Genomic DNA, 15,962 nt, shown 5'->3' with positions numbered 1-15,962 from the left:
GAGAAACCCTGTCTCGAAAAACCAAAAAAAAAACAAAAAAAACAAAACAAAAAAAAAACAACAACAACAACAAAAAAAAAAAAACAAGAGTTGCGGTGGTCATGGTGTCTCTTCATAGAAATAGAAACCCTAACTAAGACAGCCCCAGAGTCAAACACAGTTTGAACCTTGGACTTGCTTTAATCCTCTGCTCACTCCCCACCCTCACTGGCTTGCTCCCAAGGATTCTGAAGCCTTATGGGACTCTGTAACCATGCCAGTTAGATGCAGGTCTTGGCACCGTCTGTGCTTTACGGAGTGCAAGTGAGTGACCACTAAAGAATGATGTGTTTAATGAACTAGCACAAGAATGATGCATGCACACAATGTTTACAGTATGAGAGCACTTCTTAAAAATCTGTCTTAATGTCCAGTGTTACCTGAGACACTGTGCTGTGGTTAAACTGGTGGGCGAGGGCCAATCGTGAAGGATACAGACCTTCCTGTCAGCTCAGGTGCCTGGTCACATCTTGAAAATTATTGCCCAGATTCTCTTCCCTGGCAAATGGCAGTGACTGAGATCTTCCCACAGAAAGCTGGGAAGATCACAAGTGTCCCATGAGAGCAGCAGGTGTTATGTAGGGTGGGAGGGAGGTTTCACAGCGAATGCTTGGGGTATCATCGGCAAGGTTAGCTTCGCGATGCTTTGCAGCACTCCTCCCAGCCTCTGCCATAGGCAGAGCAAGCAGATCATCATGTACACAACCCACCATCTGCTGTGTGGTACATTATATCACTATTGTCATTACATTTGTCAGTGTGTGTGTGTGTGTGTGTGTGTGTGTGTGTGTGTGTGTGTGTGTACCTGTGTAGGTGCATTTTTGCTTTGGTCTGCTGTGGAAGTCAGAGGACAAGCTGTGGAATTGGTTTTCCCCTTCCACAATGTGGGTTCCAGGGACTGAACTCAGGTTGTCAGGCTTGGTGGCAAGTGCCTGTGCACACTGAGCCCTTTTCTTGTCCTCTCTGGAACGTTTCATTGCCCTGCTCTCAAAGGACTTTTTGACTCACAGCTGTGATTGCCCTCTGAGCTTATGTCCCTTCTTGGCAGGATCTCAACTCCCCTGGATTTTATCCTCTCCCACGCTCATTTCCTTTGCTATATTAAATTGGGACCCATGAGCCCTCATTTCAAACAGTCTCTTGTCAATATTCACTCTGAAATTTGTTGGCCATAACTCACAGTAAGAAATATAACTTACACATGATCTAGAACTCATTTGATATATATTGATATATACAAATACATACATGCATAGGCTTCTCCTGGCTTTAATCCAAACATATTTATTTTTAAAATCTTTCCTTAAAAATGGTTCTTGAATCTGTAACTCTGTGTCTCTCATGTGCACCAGGTCATTCCAACAGTCACTTGTGGAAACCAAATTGGCACAGACTCAGGGTCTCAAAACAGCAGAGGAGCTGAAAGGGAACTTCAGCCAGTGTGGTAGTGTGAATGCAATCAGCCCCCAAAGCGCAAGGAGTGGCACTATTAGGAGGTGTGGCCTTGTTGGAGGAGGTGTGGCCTTGTTGGGGGAAGTGTGTCACTGTGGAGGCGGGCTTTGAGGTCTCATGCTCAAGCCATTCCCAGTAGACAGACCACTTCCTGTGGCCTTCAAGTCAATATGTAGGACTCTCATCTCGTTCTCCAGCACCATGTCTGCCTGCACGCCACCATGTCCCACCATGATGACAATGGACTAAATCTCTGAAACTATAAGCCATCCCAATTAAATGTTTTCTTTCATAAGAGTTGCTGTGGTCATGGTGTCTCTTCACAGCAATAGAAATCCTAACTAAGACAGGCAGTAGAGTGCATACATGATTCTTAGAACCCATAGGAAGAAATTCTGAGCAGGCATGGTAGAGACCCCTTGTAATTCCAGTGACAGAGAGATGGAGTCAGGCAGATGGGCTGGCCATCTAACTAGGCTAGCTTACTTGGAAAGCTATGGGCCAATGAGGGACCTTTTCTCAGTGGAATAAAAGTGGACAGCACCCAATAGGAGAGAGACATCAGAGGTTGATTTCTGGCCTCTGTGAACATGTGTGTGCACGCATCCACGTATACAGAGAGAGAGAGAGAGAGAGAGAGAGGGAGAGAGAGAGAGAGAGAGAGAGAGAGAGAGAGAGAGAGAGAGAGAGAGCATATGCTTCTGTGATGGTCTGTGCAGCAGGCGGTTATGACTTTCCTTATTGCTGTGGCCAACAACCCAAGGAGGAGCTACTCAAGAAGGAAGAGTTTATTTGGGCTCATGGCTTGAAGGCAGCCTTCCTCAGAACACTCATGTATGAATGGGATGACTCTAGGCCAAACTACCTCATTTCTTTGCCTGTGAGCTTCCAGGAAACCCAGGTATCTTCAGTCAGGAATTATACTTCTGAGAGATTTTGAAACCAGAACAGGACTCACATAGGTGTGGGGCGTCTGTGTGGGAATCAAACACTTCTGGAACTACCCTTCCTTCCCTAATGCTTCCCTGTTAGAGTCTGCCCAGCGCACCCCACACACACCTCAACAGAAAGTCCCTGGCTCTGCTCCTGGCAGCCTTGCTGTTGACCTTATGAGGTGTGAGAAGGAGGAAGAGAAATCCACATTCTGGCCAGAACTTACTTCCTCATTTCTGAGAACCAGCCCATGCTCCAGGCATGCCAGGCTACAGGTCTTCAGACCTCAGAGCCCCGGCCCAGCCTGGCTCCTGAGAAGTCATCGGGGAGACTGGGATGCTGAGCCTATTTTTGTTCCTGTGGCTATTGGAACAATTTCCAAATGGGATTCAAAGACTGGGATGTGGTAACTGGGACAATTTCCAAAATGGGTGGCTGTGTACATCAGAAACCCTTCTCCTGTAGTCCCAAAGGTCTGAAATCCAGGCATAAGCAGAGCCACAACCCTCTAAGGCCTTCCCTGCACCCCTCAGCTTCTGCTGGTGGTGTCACTCCAATCTTCACTGTCTTCTGTCTTCTTTCTTTTTTTCCTGATGGGGACACTAGTCATATGACATTAAGGGCTCTCCCAGGTTCACTATGCCTTCTTTCAACTAATTATGCCTGCACTCCTGTTTTCAAATGAAGTAACATCATGGGGTTCAATAGGAATCTGAAAATACGCTCACTACTCAGTCTACAATAAAAATCCGCTCTATTTCCCACCACCTAACCCCTCCCCCAACACCTTAGCCTCCTCCCCCAACTTCTTCCAGGCAAGCCTTACCCTATGCAGGCAACCCTCCCCAGCTTTCCTCTCTGGGGTGAGGCAGGCCCAGGAGTGGTTTCCTGAAGTTCAATGGCACCCCTCACTTCAGGAAGGCCCGGAGATCAGAAAAGTCAATTCTTCCTTGGAACGGGTGTGCACATGCCCAGGGACACCCACTCAGCATAGTTCCTGCTTTATAGAAGTTCTTCCAGATTCCTTAGGCTCATGGCCAATCCCTTAGTGTGCTGCCTGGAGGGATGGAGCCCTCAAGCTTTGCACCAGGCCATCACAGACCAAGGTACCTGGCTCACACAGGAAAGCCAGAATCTGCCCCCCTCCCCCGCCACAGCCCAGTGTGACTATATTGGTCACCTGCCTCAGATCTGCTGCAGAAGCTGCCTCCCACACCTTCCTAACCCAGCTGCCCCTGCCTCAGGGAAGCCAGCATCTCCTTGCTCTGAAATCTATGCAGGAATGGGGAGGGGGGCTTCCTGGGGCTCCCGTAACCCAGCTGAATATTTTCCAGGTTACTTAACCAAACTCCTGCAAAACCACACCGCCTATGCCTGTGACGGGGACTATTTGAATCTACAGTGCCCTCGGCATTCTACAATAAGTGTCCAGTCGGCATTTTATGGGCAAGATTACCAAATGTGTAGTTCCCAGGAGCCCACCTCCCAGAGGGAAGACAACTTGACCTGTGTGGCATCCACCACTTTGCAGGTATTGCGTTTCGTGGATGTGCTAAAATCACGAAATAGTTTTTCCCTCTCTTTCCTCTCTCTCTTTCCCTCTCTTCCCTGCTTGTTTTCTGTGTTCATATACGTGTGATTCTGTGGTTCATTCAAAGCAAAAATTTGTGAAAACCCCAATTACTATAGCATCACCAATTTTTATAGCTGAGTTATTTCTTGTTTCTCAAAGGTCTCTGGCACATGGTACAAATGGAATCCCCATGTGATGAAGCATTCCCTCAGCACTGTTCCAATATGATGTTAGCCGCAGGCACACTCTACTGTAGTGAAGCAAAGCAGCCATGTTGGACTGATAAGTGCTCCAGTGGGAACCCCGGTGACTCTGATGCCAGCATTGGCAGTCATGATGAACTTTAGAGGATCGCCCAAGAGACAGCAATAGTTGTCTCCTGTTTCTCGTGGCTTGCTTCTCCACCTATAGACAACCAGTGTATTCTCATTTAGAGATATTTTGGGTGGCCTTGGTTAGATCTTTTTCTTCTGAATAGTACAACTTCTTCTTCTTCTTCTTCTTCTTCTTCTTCTTCTTCTTCTTCTTCTTCTTCTTCTTCTTCTTCTTCTTCTTCCTCTTCCTCCTCCTCCTCCCCCTCCTCCTCTTCATCTTCTTCCTCTTCTACTTCTCTTCCTCTTCCTCTTCCTCTCTCTTTCTCCTCTGCCCCCCCATCTTCCTCTCTTCCTCCTTGGGCATACTTGGGGAGAGTTGGCATATACAGAGCTCAAGTCATTCCCTGGTGGTTTTAGACTGAGGATGTCAGTTACACATGCAGGCTTTTCCATTACTGGGGATTGGCTGAACCTAGGACCTTCTGCATGCTGGGCAAACAGCATACCACTAGGCAAGCTATAGTCTCAGCCCCTTTTCATTTCTGAGACAGGTTCTTCCTCAGTTTCCCTGGCTAGCTTTGAACTTGCTCTGTAGCCCAGGTAGACATGAACCTTCTATTCTGCTGTCTGGGTGCAGTGGCTGGGATTACAGCCTGTGCCACTATGGTCAACTCTATCCAAGCAATCTATAATCTATCATCTCAATTACCTGGCTAACATTACTTACTATATCGCTGGCCTGCCTTTTTTATGGTGATTTTAAACACCTCTCACGTTCTTTACAGCAAGCAAGTGACAAGGTAGATGTCAGTTTGATTGTGATCTATATAAATATGTAGATGAAGGTAAATTTATCAGAAGGGCTAAGGAGACTTCTGTACGTTATTTTTATGCCCACAGAGAAGCAAAAATGTTAGATGATGCAAAGATTTTTCTATTCTTCATACTACTTTTTTGGGGGGGGCTGGTTGAGACAGGGTTTCTCTGTGGCTTTGGAGGCTGTCCTGGAACCATACTACTTTTCTTTCAGTTCAAAAAAACTATAGCATGTGCATAGTCACCTAATTAGTAAACAGCACAAAAGAATGTATCTGGCTGAATCCCCTTGACATGGTTTCCACACCGTGATGGGCAACACACATTTCTTTGGAAAAGTCAAGTATAGTGTCTTTGAGTACCTGCCCTGCCTCAGTTTCTCCCTTTGGGGCATCCCCTCTAAGAGCCATATTCCTGGTGGTCACCTGACTTCCTCCTCACCCAACTCAGGTGCCCAGACTCTCCACTGCCCTCCAAGGTGCATAAAAAGGGTGCTGGCCCACCAGCACCCAGAGGACAGGAGTATCTACCTGGTAAAAGTATGAACTGCTGGCACTGAGGCCTACTTGCTCCAACCTGGTGCCCTGAGAGAAGAGGAAGTTCCATTTAGACTGCCATGTCAGCGTCTGTGAACACAATTCTGAGGCTGCTCAGAGGGTTAGCTTGCCTGAAGCACCCCTATGAATGGCCCTTTCACTCAGCAAACAGGAGGTCCCTTCCCTTGGGATTTCACACCACACTGGCTGCTGAGTCCTATGTCCTGAGGGGCAGCAGTGTTTAAGGTAGGACTGGGTTAGCATCTGCCAAGGTAACTGTCATGGCTCCTCTCTGCATTTTGCTGTTGGTAACACAGTTTGAGCCTGCCCTGAGGTCACAGTGGATGAGCCTTACAGTAACACCCAGAGGCTGTGTGATTTACCAAGACCATTAGCCATGCCAGTATTGCCATCATTTGAGAGCTGTGCCCGCTAGGGGTGTAAAGGTTCCCCTGGGAATTCTTTCTGATTGACAGATCCACATCTCCTTGGCCCCTCCCTGAGGTGGCAGAGTAGGTGACATGGTAGGACCAGCATCTTTCAAGGAAATATATATTCCTCGAGCTGTTACAAAACCATGGTAACTCAGGAAAAAGCTCAAAAATCTGCGTGGCAGTCAATTCTAAAGTAAGAGTAGATTCTTGGGAACTTTTCCTCTTCTGGACTCTGTTTCTCTTTCATCAGAACCAAGGCCAGCACCTGAGTTTATTCTGTGTAGAGTTTTCTCTGTGAGCCATAGCCCAGAGGGGCAGTAAGAAGTCATGGATCTCTCCATAAGGCAGAATAGGGTGTTCCACAAGCATAGAGAGAGAGAGAGAGAGAGAGAGAGAGAGAGAGAGAGAGAGAGAGAGAGAGAGAATTCTGTTAAAGAAATCATCGAGCAGCAAAGTCATGGGCCCATGCCTCCTTTGCCAAGGGTGGGTATCAGCTTTAAATATTTCATTTGGTAGAAAACATGTGGGTGTTTGAAGTCTTTCCCAAGTCCCTGGGGCCTGTGTGGGGCTGTTTCTAAAGGTAAGGAGTATGGCCACAATTCCTGGCCATTGTGGTTCTCTCAATTCTAAAGCTTGAAGTGCCCCCAGCTGAGCAGTCAAGGTGACTTGACATCACCACTCATATACTCTAGAGACTCTGAGGGATAGACCTTCTTAAGATTCACCGTAGTGGCTGATTGAGGCCAGCTTTTCGGTGGACCTGGCTCTCTGGATCAGGGTTCTTTCTTCTAAAAATTACAGGGAGCCGCCTACCACCCACATCCCAGACGCAGCTCAGGCCAGACAGGGATGCCTCATGTCCCCAGAGCCCAGAACAACCCGGGTTTGGGGCCCAGAAGACACTGTGTTTACAAGCCTCTGCTTTTCTGCCCTCCTTCCAGAAGGTGCTGGACGAGTGCCAGAACCAGCGGGCCTGCCACCTCCTGGTCAATAGCCGCGTCTTTGGACCTGACCTTTGTCCAGGAAGCAGTAAATACCTCCTGGTCTCCTTTAAATGCCAACCTAGTAAGTAACTTTCAAACGGGGGACAGTGTGTTTGGGATTGGCCCCTAGTTTCAGGGGCACAAATCCTCTGTCCATGGTCTTCACCCAACCTCAAATCCCTCAATAGAAACATCAGAGAGAAAGACACATTTGTGTGCTCCTACGTACAAATCCACAAACGTAAAAACCTTTCTCCGAGTACAAAACTCCATTGTACTGATGCTAAAAGTATCCACAGTTGGGGAGGAAATACAAGTGATGTCCCTCACAGCGAGGGAAAAATCCTGCTTTTCAAAGGTGATCGTATGAGGCTTGGCTTCCCCTGGGCTCAGTGGCACAGCTAGCCACCACCTCCAGTGTCTATGAACTGGCTGCCCCATGCTTGTGGACCAGGGTGTGCTGCAGCAATCTCCTCCATCCTGGCCTTGTGCTTTCTCCAGTGACTTTTGCCATCCATCCCTAATGCACACAGGCTTTGTGATCAACCTAGTGCAAGCTCTAAGTAAGCTCTCTTCAAGGAGCAGGGCTCATTTCCAGGCATCTGGGATAGGCCAGAATAGACATCCTTTTCTTAGTTTGTTTTAAAACAGCACAGAGAGTAAAGCATTTTCATGCATAGTTTTGGTTGATCCGATCCCCATTCTTCCCTCCCGGCAAGTCCCCTGCCCCCCTCCCCCTTTCCACGCCAGTGGTCCCCCTTCCACCTCAGGTCACCTGACTTCTATCCCTCCTTCTCCTTCACTTCCTGAACCCCCCTTTGTGTCTCCCTTTCTTGTTTCACACCCCGCACGCACCCACACCTATGTATATACACACATATAAAAATCAACAGCCAGGATTCTCACATGCAATGTTTGTCTTTCCAGCAGGCTTGCTTGGGCAACTCGTGGTCATATGTCAGGAATAATATATAACTTCCTCTGCCACCCCAACTCAACTGTTTTACTTGTGTGCATTTTGTTCTCTTGTCGGTTCTTAGACACTGGTAGCCTGGTCCTGGGGGTGGCCCATGGGACCACAGGGGACCCCACTGCCCTACTGCATGGTGGGGAAGCAGTCCCCAGACCTCGGATTTTTCTCGAACAATCTCCCAGAGACAGCAGATACACAATAGAATTGCCCCTTGGTACTGTACCTGCAAATACACTCACGTCCACTCGTCCATCAGCGAGCATGCACACACCCACACACTCAGAGCATGCTAAAGAGACTCACACCTTATCACACACCTTGCCACAGTGTTACACCCTATTAGACATACATACGTACCCAGTCACATACATACGTGCAGCCCCACACTCCCTTGTCCATGCACATACAAATGTGCTGTCTTGCACACTCACACATACACAATGGTAAGTAGCCACAAACAGGCCTCAACATCCTGCTGTGCCCCTTCCCCTCCTCCACCATATCCCAACAACCCCTACCTGGGCCAACAGATGAGGACCATAGCTTGGAGGTCTCTGAGTTCTTCATGGGCCTCCTGCAGCCGACACCGAAAAGCGACTGTGCCCTTAGTGCCCTTAGATTTGCTTTTATTTTCTCTACCCCCAGTTCCCACCGCCCATGATGAAAGCAAATACTCCTTGCAAAATCAGTTGTTCACATTGTCAGCAACTGGAGAAAGATGTGGTGAGAGCCTGATGACTGTGGCCTGGAGACAGAGGACATGGGCATGCCCCCTTGCCATTCTCCACCAACCTGGCTAGCCTTTTCTAACCCTAATCACCTGAAAGTCCCATCCCTAAATACCATAGTTAGGCTAAATTTCCACCCTCTTGATACTTCCCAGTGGGGACTGTACAGCATGAGTTTGGAGGGGACAAACTCATGTTTACACAGGGAGGTGTGGAGTAGGCAAAGCCCTCTCTGGCTGCCCCAGGGAGAAATGGTGGAGAACAGATGAGTTGCTGTGTGACCCTGTCCTAAGCAGTCAGAGTCATGGCATTTTGGAAGGCGGAAGTGAAGTTTTTCTCTCACTGACCCCCAATTGATTTGACTGCAAGAAGCTATGATACGTTTGTAGCTTAAGTGTGTTAAATGTATTGCAATCTATTTTTTTAAATTCGTGTGAAAACATGACACCTGTATTTCCGACTTGACAGCTTTGCAACTCACTGTGGGTTTAATTGGACTTAGCTCTCTGCAGGTCAAGGACTCTCTGCGTGTACTGTCAGGAGAAAGGGGGTACCCAGTTGGGCCCTCTACTCGGTAGAGATTCTCAGCTTCAGTCACAACTGTTGCATTTCAGCGGAGTCCTGACTCTGCCTTCCCAGGCTCCTCTGCTCTCCCTGCAGATGATGTGTTGGTGACTTACCCTTGGGTAGCTGCCCAGATCTCTGAGCTGAGACAAGAGAGAGCGCTCCCTCAGTTCCTACCAAGTTCTGCTCCTCCTAGAAGGCAGCAGTTATGTTAGGAGCTCCCTGCTCCTTTAGAACCCCAAAACACACTCTTAGGTGTCAGTCAGCACATTTACAGGGAATCAAGTGACTCAACACAGTGCAGTAGGAAGCAACGTGGCACACATCTGTGGTGTGGACGGGGGGTCTGGAGGCCTTACACACCGGTGTCCTGTCATCTCAAGTGGGCTTTGCTGGCATTGAGTGAACGAGCTTTAGTTACTCAAAGAGACATGGCTAATATTCATTCCATGGTATGCTTTAAAAAATTACAATAACTAAGGTTGGAGAAATAGCTCTAGAGGGCATGGGTTCAATTCCCAGCACTCACATGGAGACTCACAACTCTCTGTAACTCCAGTACCATGGGATCCTCTGGCTTCTGCAGGCACCAAGGACACATGTGGAGCTCATACATACATGCAGGCAAAGCACACACATTAAGTAAGCAAATAAAACAAACACGTTGTAATAATTTTAAAATGCTGATTTAAGGAGAGAGAGACAGAGACAGAGGGAGCTAGTCCTGTTCTTATATGTTAGCAGGGTATGCTGACACAGACACAAGATCTCAACACTTGGGAAGTTGAGGCAGGAAGATCTTCAGTTCGAGGCTAGCCTGGTCTACATAGTAATTATCTCAAACTATAGAAACCAAACTAACAAAAGAGTTCAAGTTTGCTGAGAAGTCTGGTTGTCCCAGCTCCTCCCACTTCTGTTTGGAGGCTCTCTGCCCCGGTAAGCATTCTGAACACGTCGGTAGATGTTCTCCTGATTGCAAAGGTCGCTGGTGTTTCTCTTTGGTCTGGTTTTGTGCATGAAATGGTTGTTGTCACCCTGGGTCTTTGAAGTCAGTAGAACTGTCAGCGTTGATGAGATTGAGCATCTATTCAGACACAACATAGAAGGATTGCAGACTTGGGTGGCCAAAAAGACACAAACACCCCAAAGTCACAATCAGACAAAGTGATCTTTTTATGTAGAAAGAGGCAAGCTTTTCCTTGGATCTAACTGTAAAATGTTATGCTGAGACTCCAGTGAGCTGGTCAAGGGTCTTTTAAATATTTACTATGACACCGGGTTCCTTTGCCCTGCCTGCTTCATCGGTTCTGTGTGTCAACTGACCAGAGAAGGCGAGGATCTTGTGAGCATTGGCAGCCTGGCTTCTGCTTGATTGCATTTTGATCACTCTCACAGGCAGACCCAAGCCTTTAAGACTGCGCATGGCATCATCATGTACAAAGAAAGTTATGATTTTGTGCCAGCTGCATTCATAACTACCTATTTATGGCCCATAGGATGGTTGGACACCTGCCTGGAATATTCATATATACATATATATATAATAGATATAGTAAATAAGATATAGATATAATCATCTGCCCTTATACAAAGGGAGCATATTTCAAGAGGGCCTGTGGCTCCCTACAGCCACAGATATCATCAAACCCTATCTATACTATGATTTCATATAGATGCACACCCATGATGAAGTTTAATTTGGGCACACAGTAAGAGATCTATAGCAACAATAATAAAACAGAAGTTATAACCATGGTTATAATAAAAGTGCCATCATAATTAACATTCTTGTGCCATGGGCTGTCAGGAAGTAAAATCAGGGTTATTTGAGCATAAATATTTCAACAATGGCTGTGATAACTAAGACAATGAACAAGGTGACTGACTAATGGGCAGGTGGCATCCACAGGGTGGTTTAGTGGGCAAAGGAAGACTCATGTCTGTGTGGACAGAACCCAGTTGCCAAAGAGGACGACACACTACTCAGAATAGGGGGCAGCTTAAAATTTGGGGATTCTTGACATCTGGCATTTTCTATTTACTATTCTCAAGCTGTGATTGGCTGTGGATTACCTAACATCACAGAAATCGACCTGCAGGGGGAGTGGCAGTTGACTCTATTAAAAACCAGCGTCAGGGCTCACTGGCTACAGCTGGTGGCATCTTGCGATCTGAGGTGTCTTCCTGTCTGTGACCCAAGGTTGGGTCTTTCAGCTTCTTTTGGGTTTTTGGTGAAGAACCATAGGAACTTCCAAGTCATGGGAAGGTGGGGCTCACTGCTGGATTTTTTCCTTTCATGTTTTAATGAATTGCTGGTTCTGCCAAAGGTCATCCAGCTGTCCTAGCTCTGGTGTGTATTGCATATGCTTTTCTGGAAGACTTATGGTGGGAGCTTCCAAACCACTTGGACTTCAACCCACAGTAAGAAAAACACTGTACGCGTTGGCCCAACGTGACGTGCACTTACACGTCTGAAGGACGTTCAACGTGACTTGAACACAACTGAAGGATGATCTTTGGAAGTCACAGCCCTGTTTATTCTCATGGAATTCCCTTTTATGTCTTTGATGGTTTCTAATCATTCTTTTGTGTCTCCTTTCTTTTCTTTTTTCTTTTTCCTGGAGAGAAGGAAGAGATGGGACTCACTATGTAGCTCAGATTGGCCTCAAACTGCCTGGGCTGCCAGAGAGCTGAGACTGCAGCTGTATGCTACCACTCCCAGCTGGTCCATATTTTTAAATTTGCTGGTCACAATTCACTAATCCAGTTTCAAGACTCATCAGTGAGTCTCAGATCACATTCGAGAAAACCCAGTCTTGAGGTCTATCAGGACACGGGATCAAGCCGGGTGGGAGATGAATGTGAGCTCAGGAGGGAAACTAAAAGCAAGAGTTTTCTCAGGAAAGCTGGTTCCCTCCAGCCAACCAGCCCAGGCCAGCCCAGGCCAGCCCAGGCTAGCCCAGGCAGCTTGCCATTAACTCTTGCTGCTGTGCTTTGAAAAGGCTTTGAAAAGAAGAGGCTTTGAAAAGATAGCGCATCAAAAGACTGCTTTTCGTGAAGTCCATTACAACACTTCATTTGCTTAGAACAGGACCGAGTGGAGGGGAAACCCTCAATACCAATTATCTCGAGTTCTAAAGTATGCTGAGGTATAATTAATATAGAACGAAGTCCTCCCTCCCATTTCAAGTGAATAGCTCTCAGCCTTTCATAAGTTGACTGAGCTGTGTTCTCTCAACCACCGTCCAGCCACTGAGCACTCCTGTCTTCTGTTAGAGTTTCCTGCATCTTCTCCCTGACCACACGCACTATCTCAGCAAACCAGCCATCTGCGTTCACCTCGTAAACATTTGCCTTTTCTTGATGTTTCACATATGATCATGCAACATAATGACATTTTGTTCAGTGACACGCCAAACGCATTGACAGTAGTCCTGAGAAGATTATAACCGAACTGAAAATACATGCCATCTAGCATTTGTACCACACGTGTCCCTCGTTGCTCAGTGTTAAATACACAGGCGCTTGGCATTGTGTTTCCGTAGGTGTGGTCTTCAGGACAGTAGCATGCTATGCAGGCCTGCAGCTCAGGGGCTGGAGGCTGCACCATGGGTGTGTAGAGCTGGGAATATAGCTCAGTAGTAGAGTGCACCGAGCATTTAAGAGGTCTTGGGATCTACCCACAGCATTACAGCCAACAACCCAAATGAGTGTCGTAGGCATGTAACAGAGTGTACTATCTAGACTCATGCACGCGCTCTCCTTACTTCTCTCTCCCCAGCATTCTCCTCGTCTCCAAGCCCCGCCTGTCTTCCTGAATCTACTGGCCAATCAGTGTTTTATTCATCAGTCAATAAGAGAAACACATATACAGAAAGACATCCCCATCATCCTGGAACTCACGGTAGAAAGAGAGAACCAACACTCAGCTGGCCATAATGCATTGTGAAACTCATTCCCACGCACAATAAAATAAGTTTAAGATGTATGGTTTTTACCATACGCTCTATTTTTTTATATAAAGACTTTTTACCTTGGCAGTTGGTGAAAATGTCAACCCTGTGTGACACTGTAAAGAGAGACTCATTATGGTAGTATAGAGATCTTCCTGCCTCAGCCTCCTGAGTTGGGATTACAAGAAGCAACTGCCACACCCAGCTCCCCCAACTCCCTGCACTTGAAAACAGGGGCTCATATATCAAGTGGCCTGGAACTTGCTATATATCTGGGGGTGAGGGAGTTATCTTGAGCCTTCTGTCCTCCTGCCTGCCCCTCCCCGTGCTGAGATTACAGGCATGAGCCATCTCATCTGATCTGTGTGGTGCTGGGGGCTCAATGCAGGGCTTCACGTATGCTAGGCAAGCAAACACTACCAACTGAACTCCATGCACCCCAGCCCCATTCTGCATTCTTTGTAAACAAAGTCTACCAGACTCAGGTAGGTAGGGAGGTGGTTGTGGAGTTGATGGCAAGGACTTGTGGTATATGAGCCAGCATTTACCAGGGGGCTTCCTCCTATTAACGAATCTTTGCTCTAAGATGGAGCAGGAGAAACTTCCCAGGACCTGAGTGTCCCTGTCCCCTGCCTGAAGCCCCCTCCACCCCTGCTCCTGCTTGCACATAAGTGTGACTCCAGGAGTCTTTGCTCTGTTCTCTGCTTGCTTCCCACCTGCTATATGCAAGGGATCTCCCTCCCCAGCCTTTAGGGCCCCAAATACCAGGCAGGCAGGGCTCTTCTGCTGTGCTGTGCCCTTCTTGGGCTGAGTAGCTGTGACTTAGATGGTCCCCGGCCATTCCTTCCAAGCCAGGCTAATCTGTCACTGGTTTCTGCTTCTTCTACAGATGAATTAAAAAACAAGACTGTGTGTGAAGACCAGGAGCTGAAACTGCACTGTCATGAGTCCAAGTTCCTCAACATCTACTCCGCCACCTATGGCCGGAGGACACAGCAAAGAGATGTGTGTCCCTCAGAAGCAGAGCTACTGCCCCCCTTTGGTAGGTGTCTTTTTTTTTTTTTTTTTTTTTTTTTTTTTTTTTTTTGCTATAATCAGGCTGTTGTCTGAGTGGATTGTGGTCCTGGGTCGTCAGTGAAATGTGGTTGGTACCTCAGGAGAGGGAAAGTCAAGGACAGGAATCCTCTCCCAGCAGCCTCTCTGCCCCATAATCCTGAATCTATCGGTGGTTCAGTCATGCTATGTGGAGGTGAAGAGTGAGCTCCTGCTGTATGCAGGGCACTGGTCTAGGCACTGGGTACTCCTCAGTGACCAACAGTCTACCCAGTCATAGAGTGCCCTCCCAGCAGTGCACAAGGAGAAGACAAGAAAGGAACAGATACAGCAGGCTTCCCATATGCATGAGTTCTGCTACTGTGGGTTCACCCAAGCACAAATTGGAAGTACTTGCGGCGGCTGTGGCGGCTGCGGCGACAGCAGCGGCGGGGGCGGGGGGGGTCCTATATTGAACAAGCGCAGGTTTATTTTCTTTGTTACCAGGAGTGTCCGCCTTGCTGCCCACCAGCCACAAACATCCTATGAAAAAGGCCCAACATATTTCTAGATGTCAATGCCACATCATAATGTCAAAAGATTGTTTATAATATTACACGTATAATATAAACATAAGCATATATTATGCTATAGTCTTCTGAGGAGCACATGCCTTGAAGGCCTTGTGATGTCTTCCAAGGTCCATGTGCCAAAATTTAACTCCTGATGAGAGGTATTAAAATGATAGATACCTAATGCTACTGAGACATTTGGAGGTGCGAACTTTGGAGGTGATAAGAGGCAGATAAAATTATCGGTGCAGAACCCCCATGAGAGAATCCTTTGAAAGGAGAGGGTGAGACCAGAGGAGACATCTACAGGCTTTCCTGTCTCTTGTTCTATGGTACCCTGTGCTGCCTGAGACTTTGCCAGGAAGGTCATCATCAAATTCAAGCTCTTGAACTTGGACCAGAGCCATGAGCCAAAATAAGCCTGTTTTCTTTATAATGTTACTCAGCTCAGCTCCAGTATTTTATTACAGTAAAACAAATCCTAGAAAACTAATATAGAGAGTTTGCATTGGGAGTATATGAGGTTACTAGTATGTCTCTACCCAAGAATGTGGAAGTGGCTTTGGAACTGAATAATGGGAAGAAGTCAGAAGAATTTGGAAGAATGGGTTGAGAAAAATTTGTTTTGCTGTAAGGCGAATATTATTGGCAAATTCTGATGAGGGAGAAGAAGAAACCAGTGAATTGGCCTTAGATGGAAGTGGGGAACCTCTTAGAAAACAGGAAGGAGCTGATTCTTATATGATGGTAGCAAAGAACCCTGCTGTGTGGTGTTGATGCCCTAAAACCTTGTGGGACACCACATGTAAAGATGATGGACTCGTTTATTGGGTGTCTCAGTTAGGGTTTCAATTGCTGTGAAGAGACACCATGACCATGGCAACTCTTATGAAGGAAAACATTTAATCAGGGTGGCTTACAGCTTCAGAGGTTTAGTCCATTATCATTATGGTGGGACATGGTGGCACGCAGGCAGACATGGTACTGGAGAGGAGCTGAGAGTTCTACAGCTTCATCTACAGGCAACAGGAAGTGAACTGAGACACTAGGTGTAGCTTGA

At 47.1% G+C, this 15,962-nt stretch overlaps 1 protein-coding gene across 3 annotated transcripts in view; it reads left to right on the top strand.

Annotated features, from left to right (window-relative positions):
* Eva1c (eva-1 homolog C) overlaps window positions 1-15,962 on the top strand; it is a 60,494-nt gene that overhangs the window by 23,503 nt on the left and 21,029 nt on the right. For 2 of the 3 annotated variants that reach the window (XM_035443198.1, XM_027415573.2), the window contains exons 2-4: window positions 3,759-3,955; window positions 7,039-7,162; window positions 14,188-14,340. In XM_035443198.1, coding sequence (XP_035299089.1) covers window positions 3,759-3,955; window positions 7,039-7,162; window positions 14,188-14,340 — 474 coding nt within the window. The remainder of the gene's footprint in view (window positions 1-3,758; window positions 3,956-7,038; window positions 7,163-14,187; window positions 14,341-15,962) is intronic. The other variant, XM_035443199.1, reaches the window with a different exon arrangement.

This window comes from Cricetulus griseus, chromosome 4, assembly GCF_003668045.3.
Source record: "Cricetulus griseus strain 17A/GY chromosome 4, alternate assembly CriGri-PICRH-1.0, whole genome shotgun sequence".
Taxonomy (NCBI): Eukaryota; Metazoa; Chordata; class Mammalia; order Rodentia; family Cricetidae; genus Cricetulus; species Cricetulus griseus.
This window is presented reverse-complemented; position numbering and strand designations above follow the sequence as displayed.